Genomic DNA, 26,415 nt, shown 5'->3' with positions numbered 1-26,415 from the left:
TGAAAGAGATGCCCGGAAACTAGCCAAAAGCTTTGCTAGGTTTTGGCTTTTGCTTTTTTTTTTTTTTTTTTTTTTAATATAAGCTTCGTACCTACCACAATTTATTTCAAAGCAGATGATACAAAACAATTTCAGTAAAGACAAAATTCACACGCGTTTATCTACCTTGTACAAAGTATGGGCTGATGAAAAGAGGTACAGACCTTGACAGTGAAGTTCAACTTGAAAGCTTATTAAATTGCAAGATGCACAGATTCTTCCTTTTGCTGATGATAACACAATCACCAAAAGCTTAAAAATAGATAAGCTAATTTAGAACAAGGAGCCTTCCAACTGAAATCTGAAAATCTGATCCTCTGAACTGTAACTGTGAAGTTTTTGTGGAGTGACTTTTAATGGACAATAGAATTTCATTTGAAAGGTGTTGCCTGGCATACACCATTCTCAGCTTCTTTCCTTCTTGGTGGCATCAGCAGCAGACAAGTGAAGATGGCCACAGGAAAACAAACAAATTCACTGGGAAACTAAATTTTATGTCTGTAACTACCAGGGTTAAATAACTGTGCACTTCAAAAACTGAAGTTTCATTGACCGTGGATTGTGGATGAACAGTAAGTTGACGATAACAGCTAGAATTCCAAACAGGCTAATTCAGCTAAAATATCACTAACCTTACTCTTTTGGGCTAAATTCAGTTCTTTCTCCATAATTATGTAAACAAAGGCAGACAACAGTCAGATAGGCATTTGCTGTTCATTTTGGCACCCATTAAAATGAGACAGTTCTCAGCACCTCAGTATGTGTCCTAAGGTAGATAACGAAAAAGAATCCTGTAGATCCAGAAGTTTACACTTTCCTTTGAAGCATCTGCTACTGTCTCATAGAGTGTAGACTAGATACATCTACGAAACATTCATCTAACACAATACACTGGCTCTTGAGCTACTGCGCAATTATCTGTGTCGGGGTCACAAATTCTCCTCATGACTTTCCTACCCAGAAAGCGTATACCATATTCCATACCATCATATTCCTGGACAAGTCTAACTGAAGCCTTTGAGGCTTTAACTTTGGAAGCCTCAGAAAAACCTGGCTTAAGAAAACCACCTCTAATAAAGTACAGCTTGTTGGGCTAGAGCTTGCTGAGAGAGAGCAGTTTTCGTACTGTGAACAAAGGGACAGAGTCAGAGTGACAGTGTGCTCACGGATGCCAAAAGGCATCACCTTCCCCTTTCCCCACATTTTGCGCTGACAGCACAGCATTTGTACAAGCATGTGTTGAGTCACACCAGACAGAAAACTAACCATTTCTTCAGGTGAATTCTGTTTCTTCTGCATGAATACCACCGCTGGTGTGAGGGAGATGATGAAAACACGAGAGCTTGAGCTGCAGAAGGTGGCCAGGGACCACTCATTCTAAAAATTTTCCAAATGTCAGTTTATATTGCATTTCAGAAGTAAAATATGTAAGGAAGTGGCATCTTACAAATGCCAATGTTAAAGATACTTTCTGCCAGGAAGAGATACGTGTAGAAGTCACATACTTGGAAGCAGGCGATTCTTCATATTGTTTCAGAAACAGGTTAGAATTCACCTTGAATTTTACAATAAATTGCAGATTTAATTTAGCAATAAGCTCAGGACTGTAGAGGAAAGCTCTACACACAGCAGTACAAGACAGAATTTTGCACCAGTGATCATATAATGTCTGACAAAATGATAGCTAAAGGGCATCACTAGAGCATATTGTAATAGGATTACTTATACAATTCTTTCACATTTTGATGTATATGCCTATGAAATTGTCATGACTTTTTCATTTAAGCTACTTTAATATCTTAAGAAATCTTCATACATATGAGGTTTACAGCCATTTTCTTTCCAGCTTCAAATACTGGCTGTTGCTATGGAAACAGACATATTCCCCAAATACTTATATTTCTTCTACTTTTGTTGCTCTAATCATCTAAATTGCAAGTGATTCATACAGAAAATATCTCTTTGTTCTTTGTATTGGAAATTATGACACATTTAATCTTCCTACACTTATGCCAGTGTAAGTCCACAGAAGCAATGATGTTGCTCCAAATTTAAACCGTTATAAGCTGGGTATTAGGCACACGTTTTGAAATTATTTTATAATTCAGTACGTCTTCCCATTTTTGATTTCAGAAAAAAAACATACTGCAAGCAGAAAATACATTTTTCTTAATGTCAAAAATCTTGAGACTTATACTCACTTTCCAATGGCATTTGGCAGAATTGTAAGCTGATTGTCATCAACTTTTAAAGTCGTAAGCCTTTTCAACAGTCCTACAAAACAGACCATAACGTTTTTAATGACATATGCATGGCAGAAAGAAGTAACAGCAAAATATTTTACATGAATCTTTTTTTTCTTTCTGTAAATATCCTTAAATAGACAATGAATTCTAACACTCAGTAATTTAGATCTGGGTTTTAGAGAACATCTCTGTTTAGGACAGTAAACAGACTCATCCTTGTCCCACACAATGAAGCACTAATTAAATGTTAACCTGAACTGGGACAAGTAAAACGTTAAGGGTATTTCTGAAGTCTTGAAGAGACTTTAGAGAAAGAACAATATCCTATCTGTGTAGAGGAAGAACAGTATTTCTAATTATCTATTATTGCTTCAGTCAATCTATTTATGTTTTAATCAAATTCAAGTCCTCCTGTTGCTTTTCTGAGAAGGTGTTCAGTTGCTAACAGGGCATAAGGCAAATTGTCTAAACTAAATGCTCAACTTACAAAGCTTCATAATATGCAGCTATAGACAGACTGACAGATAGACAGAACCGATCCTGAATTCTTTTGTATCTAGAGTTAATTCTGATCATTAATAGAGTTATTATATACCTGAAGGTAACCAGATCCATACTGGTATCACATTTGTTAAGAAGTAAATGAAACTTCAGCTTTACCATAGCATAACAGCAGAAATCAAGAAAAGAGTAAAGACAGACAAGATGGGAAAATTATTAGTGCTTGAAACAGAGCTTTGTCAGAAAAAAAGATCTATGCTTTCTAGAAATAATTACCATTTCAAAATCTGTTTTTGCCCTGAAAGAATTCTGGAAACACTAAAATAGCACTTTTGTAATGATTAGTCGTAATTCATGTTAGGAATAATATAATCAGTTACATACAGAAAAAATATTAAATTAAATGTGCTGTAACTCAAAAGATGAAGTAGATAAAAAGTGTAATTCAAAGGCACACTGGAAACGTTATTCATTTCAATTTCAAAACGTTTTTGTTGAAAATTTTGTCAAGATCAAGATGTTCCAACAAACATTTAGATTTCAACAAAATGTTTTTTACAAGGGAAAAGTTCAGCCAAAAAAATTTCAGCACGCTCTCATTTAAAAATGTAGTATTAAAATGACTCTTTATGCCTTGCTTCAGTTAAATCTGTTTACCATTCAGTAATTGGAATTTGGGAATAAGAACTGAATATATTTCATTGCAAGAAACTATAATTCAAAATGAAAGCATTTATTCCTTTTGTACTGAAGCTAAATACACTCTAAAATCAATCTGCATATGTACATCAGAAGACTGCAGAATGCAAAAAATGGAGTGCTTATGCTAAGGTATTACCGAAGACTGAAATGGAAAATAGCTGTAAAATACATCTAGTAACACTCATGTAGTGCAATATTACTAGTAAGCAATATGTACAGGAATTTTGAGTAGGTTAATTTGAAATTGGAGCTCTAACAATTTCATGTTCAAAGGGATGCACTTAGGAAAATGAAAATGATGATGATGACGACCTAGTGGGCTCATCTACTGGAAGCAATAGAAGAGGGGAAAGATCTCAAGTGTTTCTGAAAAAACTATAGGAGATCAGGACCGCAATGAAACATTCAGTTGTACAGAGTGATAATACGTAGTCATTTACCCTCCACAAATGCTACATGTTCTAGAAATAATAAGGCAGAAATTCTATACATGCAGGGTAGTCAAAACAGAAATGAAATGAAATATGACCTATTTCCTTTCTAAACGCTCTCATTTGGAATTGCACTGCTGTAACTTAGAGTGGAAATTTCTCATAAGGTTTTAACACTGTTAAGATAATCAGTATTTTATTTACTGTTAAATTTAAATGAGATCACGCCCATTAGCTAGATAGGATCTTTACTCTGACTTTACAAAATGGTCTTTACGACTGTCCAGATATCAGATGTTTCAAACTTCTTTGGAATTTAGTAGAATGTCTTGTTCCAGCTTTATAATAAAGTCTCATCACTACCAAAAAGATATAAATGAAATCCTTGACTGTAGAACACTACAAGATAGCACGGGCTTTTCTCACCTATGGAGTCTGGCAGTTGCTGCAACATATTAGATGACAATAGGAGATCTTCAAGTCCTTCGCATCCTGATATGTCCAAATCGACAGTTTCTATCCTATTTTTTGACATATCCAGATACACCAGCTGCTTTAACTTCCCTATAGACTTAATAGCATGATACAAACAGTTTTAGTTGAACAGATATACTAAGTTTAATTAATAAAAGACAACAGTAATACAGGTTTATATTTAGTTATCTCAGCATGCTTTTTACAAGATTCATTTGACTGAAGCACTATCAATAGTGCTCTAATAGCATTCTTATTCAGGTAACTGTAAAAGGAAAGGCTGAAGTAAGAGGCAGAGCTGAAAAAGTTTCTCTGGGTGGTTTAAAAAGACAGCGTGATAATTCTAAGGCCTATTAAGATGCTGTTCAGTATTGTTAAACTAGTCTTTAATTCTACAAGTCAGGTATATCAAACTAGATGACGCATACCAAACTAATTCACGTGTTCCAGATTCATTAGATCTGCTGAAAATTCAAATTCTCAAAGTAATAAAGCTATATTTTTCTTCTGTTGGACACAGATCCAAGGGAAATTCACTCACAATTCACTTCTATTCATACCAGCAGTCCTTAATGTCATGGAGGCTAGACATCTATGTAAAGATTTTCTGTGCCAAACCCGTTGTCTAAATTTTGTAAATCTAAAATTCGACTTCAAATATTCACAGTTCAATTATGAAAGTTCAAGCCTAATAGTCCACTTCATGAACACAGTGCTTAAGCTGCAGCGATAATATCAATGAGCAGCATGTTTATGACAGGAATTCTTCCTTGATTTCTCTTGAAAACTGGTTAGCTTTTAAAAGTTTGAAGCCTTTATTTTTCATAAACTACTGGAGACCAATGGGTTTTCAGACCAGCCATTTAAACTAGGACTGTCCACACCTCTGCCTGCAGAAGCAATCTGTCTCTTGATCAGTTATCACAAGGCTGTCACTTCATTCTTGACATGTAAGTTCACCAAGAAAGTCAACAAAAAAGATCTGTGATTTTCCTTAAACTCAAGCACACTAAAAGTACAGGCGAATAGCTGAGAGAGATTCCTGTTGGGTCTGCTACAAATGAGCTGGATCTACCAGCCTGTGGCAGAGCTGTGATACAGACCGAGGATCCCAAAGCAGGAGTGAGCTAAGGCAGCACAATACTGCCCCTGTGAGCTCTCACGCGGTTGCAATACTTCGCTTTCAAGTGGCTCTGTGCTCCACAGTAGGCACCTGGTTGTTACAGAGAGGTTAAACGAAGAATATCAAGCTTTAAGCCATCAAACCACAAAGCAAATAGCTGCCTGTTTTGGTCTGTAATGGAACTCCACGGATTTTGGGAAGGCCGAGGGAACTGCCTGTGCAATCTTATGAATTCTATAGAAGTTCAAGCAATTGTTCCTTGAGTTAATTACGAAGGCTTTTAGTGATTACTCTTTGTGCACATGAAAAGGGTATATAGTTTCAGACAGCTCCATCTCCATATACTTGCAGAACAATATGAATATAACTTGCTTTTTCTCTCTCACCTTGCTAAGATCTATTCTCTACTTCTAAGGAGGCAGTATCGTATTATCCTTAATCAGATTTGAGTTGTTGTAAAAAGCAAAAACTCCCTTTCATCCCAACCTTTGCCATTCTATCCATACTAATATTTGAATGCAATTTTTGTTTTATTTCTGGTACAGACTATATTTTTTATTAACCAGTTGATCTCCTAAGATCTACATCTCTAGATCTTAGGATCAATTTTCAATTTGCACTTTTTTTCTATTTTTAATAGTTAAAATATAACATTAACATTAACTCTTTCTAAGTTCTTGTTCTGGGGAAGGCTTTCATGAAAAATCATCCAGGGTCTTACTACAATCAGATTCAGTAAACAATTTATTCACTGAAAATAACTCATTTCTTTGGGAGTCTAGTGTCGTGATCTAGGGAACACTTTCAGTTCTAAATGAATTCTTCTCTAGGAATTGTGATAGCTCAGCAGAGGAGTGTTTTTGAAACACGTTTACCAAACAATTTCACTGTGAAACTGAAAAGAAATGGAATAATGGTTAGAACGCTCTTTCTTGATCTCTAGCTGATTTCAGGATCAGCAAATGCTTTCAACTTCAGCTTGTTTTTCACTAACAAAGCAGTCAGAAAGTGGATATTTGGACAGTAAGGGAAAACGATCTTTTTCTGTGCAAATGTTCTGCTCAACAAAAAAAAAAAAAGAAAAAACAATTTATTTAAGATGAAAAGCATTAGACAATTCAAAAAAGTGAATTTTGATTAATAAATGTTCAAAGCTAAGTTTTTTTCTCACAATACCTAAACACGCTCATAATATAAAGCTTTAGTTCTATATTTTCCCCGCACCAACGAAAAACATCGTCGTGTGAAACATAAAATGAGTTGCCTCAGGTGCGATAAAATTTTAATGACATGCGATCCCTTTTGCCTGTCATAATCGGTGTAGGCATTTTAAACTGATAATCTCAAATAATTTATGCCAATGAAAACTGAAAATCAAAGTTCTAGTGTGGGATAGCAACAACTGAGAAACAGCGCTAATATCTATCCAGGAATGTCTAGAGCTTTTAATATTCTTTATTCCATTTATAAGAAGAGTGCTTTCTAGAGGCGTATATCTTTATCCCACTGCCTCAGAATTATTTTCAGTATAGTTGAATCTGTATACACCATTCATTACCTTTAAGTCTAATTAGATTACTTAATATTTTCTCTTCTTTTTTAAAACAAATGCAGGGTTTTATAAAACACCTAGTTAATGCATGGTGACTGAGAAGCCAAGAGAAATAATTTCCCCTCAAAATGAAAACTATGCAAGGCTTAAATAAAACAGGCACATCTTCTTTTAGGCACTATCATGTAATAACACAACATGAAAAGGCCATGCTGAGGCCATGCTTATACAAAAGGCCATGCTGAGGCTTTTATTTCTTGATAATTAATGACAATATTAAGTAGAAATATGTACCCATACATGCAAATGCATTTAGTTACTGCAAGGTATATATTTCATTATATCACACAAGAATTTGTTTACATAAAATAAACGTTCATACCCCAGGCAGTATTTGCAAAGAATTATTATCCATCCACAGTTCCTTTAGATTTTGTATTTGTTCGAGAACCTCAGGCTGAGGAAAAGAATAGATAGCATTATAGGCAGTTAAATAACTTTCCCCCCACCGCCCGGCCAAGAGTCTCTGGTCACGCGCCTTTTTTAGAACCCACATCAGACAGTCGGATATTTAATGACATGATCAGCATACTGCTTTAATTTACGTACATCATTGTTCTTTTTCAAAACTTATCAGGAATTTTAGAAATCTCTAGAAAAGAAATTAATACAAAGCCCTTTCAAGTTCTTATTCCAAACAGTTCATTGGCAATATGCAATTTATGAACAAGGTAAATAAGAGTGAATAATAAGTGAGAACTGTGGGGCTTCAGAACTGATGCACTAAAAAGAAAAACAAATCTCACCTTGCAGCACATGCTAAACTCTGCCTTTTGCATAATTTATAGTCTCAAAAATAGCTTAACAGAGGCAGATTGCTCAATGCTTTCCAGGATATACCTCATACTACGATTTAATGGATGCAATTGTCATATTCAGCAGTTCAAAACAGCAGCATGCAATGATCAAGCCTTAAAATTACATTAACATTAAGCTTTAATCTAAGAAGTTCTACTCTTTTCAACATTAGGGGACGTTAGCGGGAGTCACTGAAAAAAAGCAATTCCAAAAATCATTTTTCATTCATTACAGCTGCGAAAATCAAGCATTATCAAGCTGCAAATATTTTGATGTTCCAGCCTAAGCAATATTTCTGTTTTTCACAAAACACTACTTTCACGTGTAAAATAAGTCTTCCAATTTGCCTTTGTTCTGTAAAGTTCTAGCAGATGTTTTCAAAATTGGCCAGAAACTGAAATTAAATATTTCATTCGAATCGGACTGAATCAGATTCTAGCATTTTTAAAGTTTAGAGTACTATTTCACTAGAATCATTTCAACACAGCTGGAAAAAATATGTCTGTCTAATAGCACTGCACCTTAAGAGAGACCTCTAATTATGTCCTGTGGTCAAACTACCTTGGAATTTTGTAATTCCCAAAATAAGTATGGTTTTCCTGTTGACCAAGACATATGGTGCATTATGGGAGGAGCTCCTTCTGGATACATTGTAAGATAGGGAGGTATCTGCTAACCTGGAGAGTTCAGTCCTTCAGTTTTACATGCAGTCACATAACACGTTTCTATAAAGAAATGATGAATCACTACTTAAAAAGATAATTTATTTTGCCTCAGCTATCCCTGTTGAAATTTTGTTGTCCTTTCACGGTTAAAATCACTTCCTCTAATTTCTAGGCTAAATCTATTGATGGTCATTCTACTATTTGTTGTGATGACCAATGGTTCTTTTTTCCCCCAGAGTGATTACTGAATGAGGTTATCACAGATAATGATAATTTTCTTCCTCAACTTTAGTTTTCTAGGAAAAAAAACTTCTTTTAGTTTCCTCTCAAATCAAGTATCATTTGACTTGATATTTCTTGAGATGACATCTCACCAGTGTCTTCGTAAATGGTATTGCAATTTCCATATTGGTGTTAGAAATGCTTCTGCTGATGCATTTTTGGAAAGTATTTCCATTTTCCACATAGATTGCCACAGTCAAAGACTGACATTAGTCTTCGATAAAGGCTCGTTACGTTTTACCCTCTTTTCTTTTCCTTTTCTCCATGCCTTTAACTATTCTTTCTCAAAATTTGTTCTAATGCCTTGCTGCTATTGACACCAGTCTCACGAAACTCTGAAAACAGCTACACCAGCTTTCCCCCTCCTTTCCAGGCAGGGGTACTAAAAGTGCTGTTTATCATTTGTCTGGTGCCATTTTTTGACACTTAAAAAGACTGGAAGATTTAAAATCCTTGCCCCATAACTTGATTAACTTGCCCCATAAATTGTTATTTAATGCTCTAGCTTTCCCTGAAACCCGTGTCACAGATTACAGATTCCCTTCTTTGATTACATTAAGCCATCTGAATATGGCTGCTATTTAGGATGTGCCAAATATCTATCACATGATTTGAATAAACTTGTTTCCAGAAAATTAATGAACAGAATTACTTCATTTTTGCAACTACCTTTAATCTTAACCCCATGCCTCTTGCATGAGATTGCCTGTATGAAGGCCTCCCAGTACAGTGCTGACAGGGTTGGACTTTCAAAGAAGAAACTAAACTCTTCCACAACAACACAGTTCTGTGTAGTATTTGACTCCGATAGAGTAAAGAAATTTCTATTAGAACCGACATCAGATTTTCAGAATACATGAGAATAGGACCCCTTACAATCCTTTTTCCAGGTGATCTTCATTTAAACTGGCATCACTTTGCCCATGACATCTTTGTACAGGCATGTTGTACCCTTGCCTGTTGGTCCATTTCAGATCTGGCATTTTGTTCTCATTCATACATTTTTTGGGACAGTTTCCTGAAAAAGCAGTCTACTCAGGGACTCTGGCCCTAAGAGCAGCATAGGGCCACTGGACTTCTGATTTATGCTTCTTACAAAACAGTACACTACACTGGGAAAACGGAGAATGATGTTGAATTGATTTAAAGCAAAGACTACAGAGCCAGACCCCACAAAACCCACACTCTGAACTTGAAAAACTTGAAATATTTTTGTTGATCAAAATCCCAAAGAACGCTTCTGAAAAATTCTGTTCTATGCAAAATAAAAATATTACTACTTTTAATTAAAGGTCTGAGTTAAAAACGATTTTATTTTCTCCTATGTAACAGTATGAACTCCTAAACATTATCAGAGTTATAACCATAATGGGCAGAAGATAGAGCACCGTATAGAAAACAGATGTAGACTCTTTGTCAGAGCTTTTCTACTGCCGGAAGACTTTTCAGAATTTGTTTAACTGACATTATCTTAATTTAAATTAAAGTTACAAGAAATATCACCCTAATAAAACTGTAAGCCCTGAGTCAGAAGCGCTACTGCTATAGGGTGTGCTTCCGTGATCTCGGAAGGAACATGGCTTAGTTCCATAGGCAGTGGTGGTCACTGCATAGGCTATCGGTGGACAAGTCACACACAGACATTTATTTCACCATCAGAGCAATAGTTCATCAAACCACAGCGCTGTATCTATGCAGTGAGTTTCACACCATTAATTTGTTCTCTTACAAAAGCAAAAGCCCTCCTTGGCAGCCCAAGCAGTGACAGGTCTCAAACAGGATGAAGCAGCAGTTTTGTTAAGTTTTACCTCTCTTAACACCTTTTTACAGTTCCTGCAGGATAAAGTCAGGGAGTTCTCCTTAATTAGGCACAGCTTAAAACCCACCAGTTTAAACACCCTCATGCTGCTTCTAAAAGTGTCTCATCCTTTAGGCATAGCAGAAAAATACCTAAAGGGAACAATAATTTTATTGTTTCTTATACTGAGACTAGGAAAAATTTCCAAAAACTACTAAATGTCAAGGAACCTAATTCACATCTCAAAGGTGACTTAGGGACAGACCCAGACAACAGATCCCTATATGGCTTCTAGGTACTTAGGAGTATTACTGAAACTGCTTACGATGTCAGAAATTTACTTCTGCTAATAGAAACTTCTAACCTAGGCAGGATGAAATGATTTTAAGGTTTTAAGACGTTAACACAAGTATTTATAATGAGATGATTACCAATTCATCTCACGTTGAAGTATTCCAATGTTAGCAACCGGCTGAAATTGAGAGTCATCTGCAACCTTGATCTGAACTGCAGAAGTTCAGTGCAGATGAAATAGGTTGTAATATCAGCATCTACCTCATAAATTATGGCAAATCTGGTACTCTACAAGCAAGCATGACCATGACGTGTGGTCACAATACCATAATGCCTTTTAAGTAAAAGTATAATTCCCCATGGGCAGAGGGCCCAAACACACTGGTATTCTACTAAAAAATGATGCATTTCTTACCAGTTCAGAAAATTCATTATTGCCCAAATCAAGCCTCTCCAGTTGAGTCAGTTTGTGCATTGACCTGTAACAGATAAGGAGAATATGTAAGATGAAACTTTTATGTGGAAACTGTGGGTCAAATTTTGCTCCCACTTACATAAGAATAAAGCTCAGACAACACTGTTACTATAAAAATAATTTCATCAGATTCACACTGATGCAATTAAAAACAATATACTTCATCTTTAAGACATATTAGCAAAAGTTCTTGAACTAAAAAAGCTAGCAACAATTATTTCAGCATAAAAATAAACATACAATCTTGGTATAATTTAGCATAGTTGCTCAAGGAAAATGATACAGGTTGTATCTATAAGCAACTGAAAGTAACATATACTATCACATAAAATAAATATTATTTAAGATTTATTTAAAAATTTGTGATCAGCTTGTTTAAAATAGCACCAGAAAGTGTTTGGCTCTTTATTGCAGAAGTACAAAGTATGGTTGTTACCTGCCTAAAACTGTAGTCTAACTTCAGTCATGAGGTAAAAACATTTTTGTGAAAGGACCAGCACAAAGCCTACACACTTAAATCAGGCTGAGATAAGGCTTGTTTTGAGTATTTGTGTTGGTTTAAGAGAGTGCACTGGGCTGAAGTGGGTCCTCTCCTCTTTGGTGATTATCTCATTACTCAGTCGCAGTACGGCTGACCTGGAACAGATCCTCCATTTCACTTATAAGAAAACGAACTGTCACGCTGAGAAGCAGTGTCGTTCAGTGGTACCCAATGATACTTGCTGCCTGACAGGAGTCTAGGAAAAATCTATCACTGTGAACAGATAAACGTCAGAATACAGATTTCTAGTTAAACTAACCATTTGAGAAGCAAGGTGTTGGTTTGCTGCAAAGCGTATCGGGGCAAGCATTGTTCTCTGTGCAGTTCATGGCACAGGAGCGTACCAGGGAGATGGTGTGCGCCAAGGCACGTTGTGTGGACAGGAGGACTGTGTTGTACCCTGCTGGCAGGCGTCTCCCTGGGAGCCCCCTTTTGGGCAGCAGCTCCTCCGAGGGCAACAAAGGCTTCACACGGCCTCTGTTGCCAAAGACTGTGCAAATGACACAGTACAATTAACCAAAGCAGCTTATCCTTCTTCAGAGCATTATGAAAGGTAGGGTCAATTAGGAGTGTACCATGTGAAAATGAACCAGAAGTTAATGGTATCAATCATGCATTATGTAGTAAAGGGCTGGAAACAAGGAATAATCTGGATTTACATCTGTGCCTGACGACTACATAACAGTAAAAAAAGGCACTTTCACTGCTTGGGCTCAGGTGACTCAAACTGTGAACTAAAGAGGAAAAGTAAAAAAATTACTAAAAATGACTAGAAGACCTGCTGGATTTAGCAAAATCAGTGAGATAAATCTCTCAGGTTTATCTCTGAATTTGTGCCGTGAGGAAAACTGGTTATCATCTCAAGTACAGCTTTAGCTGCTAAAGGCACAGATCATACCACACGTGGACTGTTAAAAGCCTTTAAGATCTACTAACTGTGAATATAGGCAAACTTTTAAAACATACATAGAAGTTTTAAAATGCTATACCGAGAACACGTAACAGCAGAAGCACTGACTCAAAGAAGCAATATCAAAGCAACAAAGATATCTTCAAAATAGAAGGGAAATTGCTGAGCAGCTTGTGAACATGCGTCGTTGCAGAACCAAACATGCTAAAATGAAGGCAATACTGCAACATCTTTAAACGGAACGGAGGATGTTCTGCTGTTGGGTAGTGTACAACTTTGCCCATACTGGAAGAAATAAGATTTTTCTAAAGCTGATTTAATACATGATACACAGATACTATTTGCTACTCCATGCTTTTCCAAAATGTCAGAATCTCGTATTTGCATGAAATTAAGATTGGGAAGATTAGATTCAAAATCACTATGCACTATAGAGTAAGCATAATGTTCTTATCTGAACACATCAATCTTGATTGCTTATGATGGTTGACTTCTTAAAGTTAGTAAATGATTTCACAATGGTGCACTCCAATTAGCGCCTTAATTTTATAGAAAGGTTACTAAATCTAAACCAAATGGCTTTATAAATATTCCATAAAGGTAATCCATAGGTTTTATTCATTTTGGAAAAATGGAATAAATATGATCATACAATGAGGATTTTCTTCCAAACCTTTTAATGAAAATACTGCACTATCCATTCCAGATACTAACTTTGCTGGGGACCCGAGAGCTATCATCGCTAGCTATCACTCATAGTATTACAGTACCAGGGAGCAACCCTGGTTGCTGGGACTCAACCATCCCTGCTGCTGCATAAATATGAAATGTTTTCTCACAGTTTCGGCTCCTACCAATTAGCTCTGCCCCAAGCAGAGCTCATGCCACAGACACATATATTTAGGTGACAGCCTGGGTCAAGAGCATTTCCAAAAAGCTGACAGCGTGGCTGCCCTTTTCTGGATAAAGTGCAAATTTAATTAATAAATTAACCACTGCCTTTCTTTCTGTGAACAAAATTGGAACAGGATATTACCCGTACTGGAATATTTCTCTTTAAGCTCTGGTAGACCAATACGCTTGAAATACAGTTACAGATTTTGTTAGCAGTGGTGGTAAGAAAAGAGGATACAATTAATTAAATAATTTATTACTAACTGCAACAGCCAGTTCAAAAGCCTTCTGAGGTATTCAAAGTTGATCCTAATCCAAAAAACAGCACAATCCACAAATGGCACCCAACATATCTGTTCCCTATCCACCTATAAACAAATATCTTTGACACTGAAAAATAAGAGTGTACTATTTCTTAATACTTTTAATTAGACAGCTGGTTTCATTTTTTTGTTGTGCGTCATTAACAAAATTGTTACACTCATACTGATTACATCCAAAAAAGCCTTAAAGTTGCTTATACCGCACCAAGTAATGGAGTTAAAAATTTGCTCAGAAATGATCTATTTCTGCTGTCGAGAACTGACTCAGTAGGATTCACATACAGAAAAACAGGAGTTTAACTGAACAAAGAGTGCATTCGATACAGGAGTCGTTGAGAGACAATGAACGTAGCACTGAAAGACAGAATTTTTACATTATGCTTTTCAAAGTCAGGATTTTTAGGGGGTTTTTGCTTGATCAAAGTTAGAAAGTGAAGCAGTATTTGATTGCAATGTATGTTAACATAAAGAGAGGTTCTGATCCCGACATTTCTATTCAGCACAAACTATGGACATCTACTTCTGCAGTCATGCTTAATCACACTTGGCAGAACTTGAACTACTCAATTTTTTCAAAACATCTCAAGTTTCATCTAAAAATAATGTAAACTGTTCCTACGTTCATAAGACGCTTTCAAAGTATGAACTGATAGTAGCTAAAGTGGTTTTGTCTTACTGAGACTGAACACAGCTTAGATAATGACAAGTCCTTGGGGTTCATTAAAAAAGTAAAACTCAATTTAGATGATTATTCATGTCCCCAGAAACCAAACTTTTACTTATTGTTCAAGAATGCAAATCACATTAATCACAGCTACCGAAAAAGGAAAACAGAGTAAGATTATTTTTTGTAATGCATTATGAATTACACTGTGTAGAAACCAGCCCAGCATGGTCTGCGAAATTCAGACACGCTGCTAGCGTGGTCCCATGGTGCCATCATGAGTAAAAGCAACGCATGGTGTTTTCTACTGCTGATTTAAACAATATAGAGTTTACTCATTTCTAAGACACTTATCCCAGACAGGAGAGTTCAGGATTTTTTTTTTGGTTGGTTGGTTTTTTACTATTGGACCCTTGCTTGCCTTCCCATGCAAGGGATGCAGAGTGACTTGCAGGGCTGTCTTCCAGGCCTCCATCTACCAATTCCCCAAAAAACAGAGCTGTTTGGGTGTGAGGAAGGAACTATTACACACATTTTCAGTGCCGCAGTAACATTCCCTAGAGAGGGGGGAATAACAGCTGAATCGCAGTTTCAACACAGTCATGCCTACAAGATCCATCCAACCTTAGATAAAGGAAACCCCTTTTATTTCTGATGTGTTCTCTGTCTTTTCCCTCAAGACATTTTAAGCGACAGGCACAGTTTATCGTTTTCAAATGGGAGAGTTATGGCTTTCTTCTCTCGGTTGTTGTTTTTTCCAGGGTCTAATATGTCCCAATTTATTAGTGCTGATGTTTATAAAGTTTTTGAGACGACCCCAGGGATGTGAGGATTAAAATAAAAATACATAACATAAAGTATCATGAAAATTAGTTTAATAAAGTTATAGACCATGCTGAAGTAATAGAAGAGAGCATGACATACTAATTAGATTTATGTAAGTATCCAAGTATCAATATTCATAATCTCTTGAAAATTTGAAGAGCGTTTTGTTTAGTCTGGGATTCAGATCAGAACGTCTATAGTCTTTAGACTGAGGTTGTGGACGGACCTCATTCCTATCTCTTTTTTAAACATATTTCTAAGAATGTGTATGAAAAGTCCTTTATGTAATACTAAATGTACTGATTATTAAAAATGATCCAATTATACAAAGCCTACTAATGTAATGATGAAACTGACTTACATAATCTACTGCTTATAGTTAGTATTTGTATTTGGAGATTTTCCATTGTGTTTATCTTTTTAAATGCAATGCTAATTTACAGTCTGATACAGTACATGAGAAACGTAAAAGGCATGCACTTCATAAGAAATATGGTAACACTTTCTTATACCAGCATCCAACACACGTTTTTCTCTAAGAAGAGCAAATACAAAACAAATCTTCAAAACTGACAGGGCTTAAGTTGATGAGAGCGAGACATGTGCCCATCATCCGCTGCATGCAGAAAACGTATGCTTAAAAATTTACGATGGCAAACTTGGAAAGTATAAAATGATAAAAAACTTAAGTGATGGGGATCTAAAACATCAACCATATAATCCCTGCAAATTGTATCAGAAGTAAAACTGGTTACAAAAGATGCCATGGCATTCAAATTATGGAAAACCGAGGTTATGATGAAAGCTAGATAGCGAATATCAATGTATATTTATTAAGTAAAAACTCTACTTCATATTTAGTTCCCTAAAGTAGGAAAAAAAGCAATTTCATAGAAATACAATTGCAGTTCTTCAGCAGCAGATTCTGCTACTGAAACATTTCTTGCTAGAGATCAAGCAGCTAAATCAAAAAGTTAAAATCAAGAAGCATGTAGGTAAACAAATATTTGGCTCCCAAGTTTAACAACCTGTATACTTTATACCTTTTCTCTTACTAAACAGACACTTTGATTAATCGATTGTATTTCTTCACCTTTCAGTATAACCTCAAGGAATGAATGTTAGGGTCATAAATTAAGATCAGGTAACAGACGTGCTCCTGTCTTCTACAGATATTAATGTTCTGTAGAGAACAGTTGTTAAAATATATCTGGGCCGCTTAGGCAAATACTTCACCACTGCACAGAAGGAATAATTCCCTTTGATAGAACCTGGTACCTTTCCTATATAGGTCATTATCTTTCACATAACATAAACTGCAGTACTTTCAAATAGAGAACATTTAAGAAAGATAATATAATAAATACCAATTAATTTATACAACAGTTGTGGAAAGTGCCATGCCAAATCCTAAAGTCCTTCAAAATTCAAATTTGAATACTTTGATAGTAACAGTAACATCACTGCAGGGCACGTACCTATATTACTGAATTCTTCAGGGCTTTCTGTGTTACTGTGGGTTTGCTTTATCTTTATGGTTTTCTGAAATGTTCTTCTACTTGCTCATTACTGCTTTTTGTCCAATTTTATACAATCTCAGTTTCCTGTGAAGTCTTTGAGCCTAGCAAATGGGTCATTTCTGCTGATCATTGGGCATTTTGGAAATACTCAATAACTCAAGTCACAGTTTACTTTCAGAATCGCTTTTTGACACTGACACTCACCCTAATACAGATTAATTCAAAATAACTTTTTTTAATGCCTTCTGACAGTTCACCCACTCAAGTTCACTGTTTTATAAAGAAACTACATAAAGACTACATATGTTGCTTCTTCCTGTCTCACAGCTACTCCACATCTCTCTTCCAATATATTTTGTCTCTTTTCCAGTACATTTTCCAACCTATTTGATCAATCTTCGTGGAAGAGCTTTGAGGCAGGAAAGGGAGAGACACTTTTCACTTGTTTGCTAAAACAAGCAGCAGCTGCCCACACAAATTTGAGGGCGTTACCACCTAAATTAAAATTAAATTAAAAGTAACAACAAAGTACTAACTACAAGCTAAAAAACAGAAAAATACTTTGTAGTTTAAGCCTAGAGCAAAGAAGAGTTAAACCAGATAGTTTTGCAACAGTAGTTTAATAACAATTAATATAGCTACGATTAGTCAAGACTTAGCACACAAATTCTTATACAGAAAGCAACTTTCCGTATATTCTATATAAATCCCCATTTTTTGTCAATATTATAAACTTTGATTCATGCTTCCAGATTCCTAATCTGCTTCTTAATGCATTTTAGTTCTTATAATATTAATTGCTTCCAACTATTGTTATTACAAAACTAGAAGGAATAACAAATGTATATTTTGGATTTTTCAGTAGTAAGCCTTGGGTACGCAAGATCACTTGGGGGGTCGGAAGCGATTCCAGAAGCACAAAGCATCGCCCTAGCACAACAGACAAGAACACCAAAGAAAGACAATGAAGTCACCTGGACAAGGTGAATGTTTCGCATCCTTTCCCCCAAAGGACTCTGTTTTACGTTATGTTCTCCATTAACATTCTAGCTAAAAATGTTTTTAACCCAGCAGTACAACAACTTTGTTGTACTTCTCTATGGAAATTTCTTGCAAAATCAAACTTAAATTTTACAAATGCAGAAAAAAGCTAAGTTTAGTAAATAACGCTACAACATACTCAGGTTGGCTCATTTACACTCCTTTTCTCTCTAAATCATGCATAAATGCCTGAAAAACTTTGTCTAATCTAACTCTCTCCTCCTAATAACAAGAGTTTACATGTATTAGAAAAGTTTCCCCATTGTGTCTTAATCAATTGTTAATCTAGTTTAAACTTATGCATATTTACATACAAGCTGTAAATATACAGAAATTTTTAAATCAACTGAACTTAATGGTGCAATTAGTTACATTTGTAATTGCAAGCACTTGATTACTAAGGACAGTCTTATTACCATACAGAGTATCATTGATTTTACAGGAATTCTTTATCCTACCGTGTGCTATCCATAGCAGTAAGTCTTTGCCAGATTGGACTCAGGGGTTTTGAAAAGTGTTTACACTTGCTTGTCCATAATTTACCAGTTGCTGTTTTGGAAATTGAAATATTTTTGCTTAAAGTAAATAAATTCGACTGGTTTGAAGACTAGTAGCTTTTTCAACAGTCAGGTAGCGTGCACACTCTCAGCCTGAATGAAAAAGCTGTCAAAGGCATCTGACATACTACAAGAGTTCTTGTAACAAATCCTGACTGCAGGTTTCACTCATTAGTATCATACAAAGGTTTTATAGCCCGGGAAACGTATTTCAACATGGTAAGCGAGCACTACAACTTCACAGTTATTTACACTTGCAATGTTACAAATTTTTCAGTTAGAGTAACTATATACACACTCCCAATCATTACTTAGTACAATACTTTCACAAGTAAAACCAGAAAATGCGACATACATTTTTAATAGGCAGTTCTAGCACAAAGATTTTTATATTACAGTTACTGGAAACTTCTAGTATTATATTTCCCCATGCCCATGTAAACAACATGTTCCAAGAAAAAGCATCTACAACACTGAGGAATTACCTGCTACCTTGGAACTGAAAACCAAACAGCAATATTTCTCTGTTACAGATATACTTACTATTTATACTTATTTTACATATATACTTACTACTGTTTAGACATACAGAAAATAAGTATTTTGAAACGTGAAACTCTGAAACTTTTTAAAGATGAAATGATTGGATATTTTAAGTTACAATCCAGTTTGTTCTGCAAAAATAATAATAAAAAAGGCTAAAACTCATTTATTTCACATTGTTATCTACCTCTGGACAAAGCTTTTATTTTAAAAGATTTGTTGTACATTGCTGTAAATTCATCATAAAAGGCAAGTTTTTAACGACAACTTTTACATACTACTTTGCATAATTTCTAAAGGCAGTCAAACGAAGTTTCAGAAACTAACATGCATATGGAGGCAGATTAATTTCAGTTAGCTGGTAGTATATCAAAAGATAAAGCACATTGCCAAATGTACCTAATGAAATATTATATGAGATTTTCCATTAGCTTGCGATATTTTTATCTCTTCAATATAATTACTTATTTTTTTAATGAAAAGATTCATTGTATTTTTTAATGTAGGGTCACTGTATAAAGGTGGAACAGGAAAGGTGCAACTATGAGCAATGTTCAGTTAAGTATTCACTGCTTACATGATGTAATGTAATTTAATTAATGTGATAATAAAACTTGCAGCCAAAATTTTCCCGTAAATCTTTATCCATATCACATTTGGATCTATTCTTCTATTCAGAAGTAACTGAAGGAATTACACAGATAATGATTCTCGACTCTCAGCTGTTGAAAAAAAGGTGAGTCTTCCCATGGACTTCACTAGAGGTTCAGAATCAGGTGTATAGGTATAGATATAGATAGATACATACATAAATATATACAAAAATATATGCATACATACATATATATGTTTTTTCTTCACAATAAGGGAAACTGGTTCGCAAAAAATGAAAAATGTGTTTAAGCCAGCTTAGAGAGGAGCTTAGAGAGTTTATTGAACAGTTGGTGAAAAATCAACATTGCTCATAATAGCATTAATAACATTCACACTCCATAAATTATAATTCACGTTATATAATTTCAGTGGTTTTAATTATAATTTACTGTAATCACATATATTGTCTAATGTAGCTTTCTTACGTTATTGCCTCTTCATTTTGGTTGCCTGTTTTAGACTGTAGTTACCTACACATTGTAAACACTTTAAATAAACAGGAAAACGGCCTGGTTTTACAGTTCTGGAAAAATAAATGAGTCAACTGCCACAAATTATTTTGATGAAATCAGGGCATTTTCATCAACATCCTGGTTAGTCTTCTGATAGGTGTGAAATGGTGATTATTAGGTTTATTGCAACCTTCAATCACAAACTTCTAATCATAGCTGAATTTTTCCACATATGAAGTACTGTATTCATGAATAATAAAAATATATGTGATAGCTGAATTCATGAATAAAAAGCAATAAATCAGAGACACGTTTAGATTTACGCAGTGATAAATATAATTGTGGATGCAATATAATACGGCTACAGAAGTAGTGCATGTGTCTTGTATGTTATACTTTACAAAACAGGACAGAGAAAGTTATAAGGATTACACACTCAATTATATCTTATGCAGCAGCTACAGAATTATATTTTCATACTAGTTTATGATAGATGGAAACCACTATTTTCTGAAGAAACAAAAAGCAACTAAAAGCAATCACGTTGCATGTGATCACGTTGGAAATATCTGCTGTATTAATTCAAAATAATGTTTTCTCACACTTTTGTTGCACACAGTAACCTTTATTTCAAAGTTGTCAATGATGTGACATCCAGGAGGCTGTTCCAATTCTAGTATGTTAAACCTTACAATGTAACTTCAAATTCATTCATGAATCAGTTTAGAAGTTACATTGTAAAATTAATACTTAATGATTTACCTGTTGCAGAGAAGTTAAGTTTTAACCAGGGCTAAAGCATTACATGCTACAATCACAAAGAGCTGTTTACCTATACATCGTTTAATGGACTACACAAAAATCTCTGGACAAGTTTTAAATGAATCTCAAGACAATGTATATCATTTCTAGAATATAAAACAATACAATACATGTGCTGTATAAAGCAAAGGACTGCAAGAATAAATTAATGTCAGGAACTGCTGAACCTACATACTACCCAGGCTTCAAAATAACAGAATATGTTTAATTAAAAATTAATTTTGAGGATACAAAATATTGTTACATGTGGACTGAAATAAGTAACAGATAAAATATCTATAATAATATCCATAATAATAATAATATATTTCAACTTTAACTATCAAAAATAATGCTCATTTCAACTTTAATTATTATATAAGAACTTATGATTTTACAGTCTGTAATATCAATCCACAAATCCAAGAATACAGCAGCGACCATGGGATTATGCCTAACGTAAGTCTCTGAAGACTAAGTAACTCCAGAAACTCTCAGTTGGTTGCGGCACAGTTCTTTTTGTTACTTTTATAAGGTCTCATTATTAATGCAAACAGAAGTTAGGAGCAGACAGTCCACAAGGCATACTGTTGCCTTGGCTGCATGGCAATTAGAAACATGCAAAATGCAGGACTGTGCCCAACATTACTATCCTTAAGCATATGGAAAAAGTAGCCAACTCATTAACAGGGATTAAACAAATTCTAGACACACAACGTTCTAGACTAAAGAGGTAGCCTCCATCAGCCTTTGCATCACAGAACTGTTTGGTTTCATAGTATAGTTTGGGAGAACTACCTCAACACAGTCTACTCGTGCTGACGCTCCTGATGCTGCCATTTCTGGTGCCCAAAAATCTGCGGACTCCACATCCTCTGCTGTTCGTGCCACTGTACACTCTCAGGCGATGGGCAAGGGCACACTCTTCATCTTCCAATGCTAAGATGAGAAAAATCAATTTCAATGCCCAAAAGATGGAACTGCTGGTGCAGAAGGTAGGTCTAAACACAACCAATTCACCTATGGCACTGAAGTCGTGTGTGATTTTATCTAATTTTTTATCAAGGGGTTAAAATAAAAAGCACCGTAAAGACAGAGTCCTACATACAGAAACTGGAAATAAAGTTCTTTCATGATTCAGTCAGAATAAAAATACATGGACACTCGATTTCAGGAAAAAATGTTTCTGTGCAGAATGTAAAGATTTCACGAAAACACCACTGACTTAAAATATTGCCTTGAATATATGATTCTAAATTCACATTAGCTTTGTTTATGGTAGAAACAGATCAGATCTCTAAATTCTTTTAGTTCAGGACTCAGTTATGAATCACACTGTAACTGGAAAGGTTTGCTCAACTTGGTTGTATAGAAAGGTGAATTTCAGTTCAGATCCATTTCTGCTTAACTGATTATATATATAAATAGAGTGCACAGCAAATCTCATTACCCAGTGCAAAGCTCCTGACAATATCAAGATTTTAGGAATAATTTTTTAATATATTTTTATATATTTTTATATAAATATATTTTTTTAGCCTCTTTTTTTTCCTCGCTTTAGTTTGCATCCTCCTTTCTGGATCCCCCCTACCTTCTTCCTGATAGATAACCTTGTTTTTTACCATACAAAGCTAACAAATGTTTCTACTCTTTGGGCTAAATTACATGAAAGTCAGCCTTACCTGGTGCACAACTTCTCTCAGAACATTCCTCATGGCACAGAATTAGATGTTCTTTATAGATCCCTTTTTGTGGGCTATTTGCTCACAACACTCTGGGAACAGGCTGCATTTTGGAGCAGCAGCTACTCAGTCAAAATTGTATAATGAAGAGGACTTGTTAGAAAAGTAAGCAACTGTTGTCTGCTACTCTGTAACAGCAAGAAAGTGGGCTGTGACAGTGTAAGGCGTGTGACTACGAACACAGGATGCACACTGTACTTTCAGCTTCCAACAGCTAAAACAGTGGCTAACACAGGCTAAAAAATGGCTAGAAAGTCATCTGGCAGCCTTCCTCCTCCTGACCAGAATTAACTGCCTTTGCACTGACAGTGTTATGAAATAGCTGAAACTTTCAGGCTGCTTCATCAAAAGGTAATAAAAACATCAATAAGGGTGGACTGCTGACAGCTACAGCCACTTTTCATCCTACTACTTTATTTGCACCTATCTCGTATTTCCTGTGAAACTAGGAAATCAGTCTTTCTCTGAATCTTCACGTACGAGTTGAGCCCTTGCTCACAGCAAAGCCCCTTTGTGGCTTAATCAGAATTCTGGTCATGCCAACATTGCTTGGTGAAACCAAGACACTGGATGTCTTCTCCATCAACATCAAAAATTAAACTTATCCCAAGGCCCATGCCCATCCAAACTCATCATTCAACTGCATTTATGGCAACACTAATCAGCAAACCACGTCACCTAGTTACTGACAGGGTTTACATTTTCCTTGTCATATTTAAGAAGTTATCTGTACGGTATCTGACAGTCATTTTCCTGAATATTGGAGCCAGATAAACCCTGATATACCAATTCACGACATGACCGTCAAGGGTCCCATTTTGCTCACAAACCACTTAGTGGATACCAGCACATTATTTTTACCTACTTTGATAGAGGAAACTGAAGACTACCACTTAACGTTTTGTATTTTTTGCTTCATGTTATCTATTTATTAAAAATCTAGAGGAATGCCCTCCAGAACATACAAGCAAATATGTGCCAATCTACCAGATCAAATGACCTTACCTAACCTAATGTCCCTTTTCCAGAAAGTAATGTTCATTTCTAAACCCCGTACCTATCCTAGAATGCTACTTTCAATGAAAAAGTTGAACATATGAAATTCATGTTTGCAATACTCCTAACTGGTTAAAAACATTTAAAATACAAATAACAACAAATATCCAGATTTTTTTGTCAGTAAATTTCAAAAACTCCTATTCCTTGAGGGAAATGACTGATGCATTAGAGACATAGGGTCAATACATCCTAACAGTCACTAAATCTTGGTGCCAAATTCATATCAAGTAAACTACATGCAGCTCTGTTGAGAGCCATGATCTTGCTATATGAGGTCTGCATTTAGCCAAAGAGGCAATTATCATCTTCACATACTACATGTGCAACGTAGGTGACACAATGACAATAAAAATCACTCCATATTCTGTGAAAAACACACTGTCATTAACAGTTATGAACCCAGGACGCACTGCAGTATCTAAACTCAAAACTACTGAAAGAAGAGTAAAACTGACTTTAACCATCAGTGCAACAAAGATCACCGCACTGGTTCTGCTTAAAAGAGGGGGTACCTGGTAGATGGTGTATTTGATCAATTATATTTTTTTACAGTGCAGTAATACAGTGAAAAGTAAACAACTGGTTTCTAAACATTACAGCGCTGATAAACCTGAACATTTTAATAATTTTATCCAAATCTTTATTAAATTTATATAAACTAACAGTAATACTTGGCATCTGACTCTCACCATCTTGAGATGACAGAGAGGCAGGCTCTAGGTTTCCTACTGCTAAATGTTGGCCAAAAATAACCTTTCATCAGGATATACAAATATATTATTCAAATCTAAATAATTCAGCACATGCTTTATATTATCAGACACTAGTTTTGCGTGGAATGAACGAACCTTAGTTTTAGTCCTATTTTTAGAATAGAAGAGTGAAAATGCAGTTTTGGCTCTGTTTTCACACTTACTTTAACAGAGACCAGGAGGAAGGCCTAAACCAATGTGCTAAATAATTAACTGGGATAAACCAAATTCAAAGGGTATTACCAAATAGCTGAGGATCAAAAGTTAACTGAATCTGCTGACACAAAAAATAAGAGTCAAAGAATGGTACTCCCAAAACTAAACTTCTTATTTAGTAGTCCTTTTGATCCTTGTTTCTACTTAAATAGAAACTAACACATTATGTGTTAGAACATAAGCGGTTGAGAGTCATCAAGTTTTGCATGTTTTATTTTCCTAATTGCTGTTAGATTACATTAAAAAACCACCTCACTGTACACTGAATTTGTAAACACTTGAGGGAAATGGTAACACAAGGTAACCTTTTGCAATCCACAAAGCTGATTATAGATTAAGCGCCATCTACTGAGCTACCTTTAGTGAACTTTGGGTGCACTGCAAGAACTCGGGCAACGGGACAATTTTTCCCTCTCATGTAGAGGGACAGAAACAACCACAGCTTCATTTCACAGCCCCCAACATCTGCAGCTACAGGTTCTACGCTTTGATACAACTAAGGAGGGCAGCAATTAGAGATGTCTTTTTACATGTGCTTAACTCAGAATAATCAATCCTTAACCTGAAAACCTATTAAAAGGCAGAAGCGCGTTACCTCAGAGTATCTGGTTTAACCATTATTCAAAGAAAATGCAGGGAAAAAAGTGTCACATACAGTGCAGTGCACACAGACACTCAGAGGAAGAGTGTATCAGTATTGCAGTTGAGAAATGTGCTTCTAGTAGTCTCCTGTTTCAGTTGGAAAAAGAAAGGGTCTCCGACGGTCATGTCAGGTAAAAACCTCATCCTGTTCTCAATGCCTTCCAGTGGTCGTCTTCTCTCTATTGAAATTCCTCTTGAAGTTTGAATTGCATGCAGGTATTTTTACTCATTAGAGTTTTTTTAATTAAGTAAAATGAAAAGGATACTGACTGGTGGTGCACTGAGCAATTTCCTGGCATACCATAAACCAACCGTACCTACGAAAGCAGAGCACAGATCCTGAATGTAAACAAATCAGATATCATTGATAACAGCAGGAATAAACTCCTTGGGTCTTTGGCTCCAAATTGTTCTGGGAGGAGCTCAGGACTCTGTTACACAAGTGGAAGATGGACTCAGGTGATCATCTACGTGTACAAGTGTCCTCCCTCCTACCACTTTCTATTGTGAAGTGTCTATCCAAACTTTAACCCTACAGGTCAGCTATAAACTCTTTTGGAAAAAGAAATTAATTTTGGACCTGTTTAATCGATGTCTTTAAACAATAAATAAATAATAAACAGAAACAAAAATGTTTGGGGCATGAAACAGGCCTACATACAAGGCCCTAACTTCTGCTATGTCTTTCCTTACCCCTTTAACACATTAAAATTATACAACATGGACACTGTCCTATAGGAACCATTAATAACAGCTCATAAGTAAAAGGAATGTCAGGATTGCCCTAGATGACAAGATAAGTGCTGGTATATGATCACTGAAGTACAAAAAGTTCTGCC

General features: G+C 35.6%; 1 protein-coding gene across 1 annotated transcript in view; it reads right to left on the bottom strand.

Annotated features, from left to right (window-relative positions):
- The window catches only part of LRRC7 (leucine rich repeat containing 7), a 195,723-nt gene that overhangs the window by 69,000 nt on the left and 100,308 nt on the right, over nt 1–26,415 (bottom strand). The window contains exons 8-11 of the mRNA XM_068953511.1: nt 11,381–11,444; nt 7,451–7,525; nt 4,346–4,490; nt 2,241–2,313 (exon numbers count right to left, since the gene is read on the bottom strand). Coding sequence (XP_068809612.1) covers nt 2,241–2,313; nt 4,346–4,490; nt 7,451–7,525; nt 11,381–11,444 — 357 coding nt within the window. The remainder of the gene's footprint in view (nt 1–2,240; nt 2,314–4,345; nt 4,491–7,450; nt 7,526–11,380; nt 11,445–26,415) is intronic.

Source organism: Struthio camelus, chromosome 8 (genome assembly GCF_040807025.1).
Source record: "Struthio camelus isolate bStrCam1 chromosome 8, bStrCam1.hap1, whole genome shotgun sequence".
In the NCBI taxonomy this organism is placed as follows: Eukaryota; Metazoa; Chordata; class Aves; order Struthioniformes; family Struthionidae; genus Struthio; species Struthio camelus.
The sequence above is the reverse complement of the archived record's forward strand: the minus strand, read 5'-3'. Positions and strand labels throughout refer to the sequence as shown.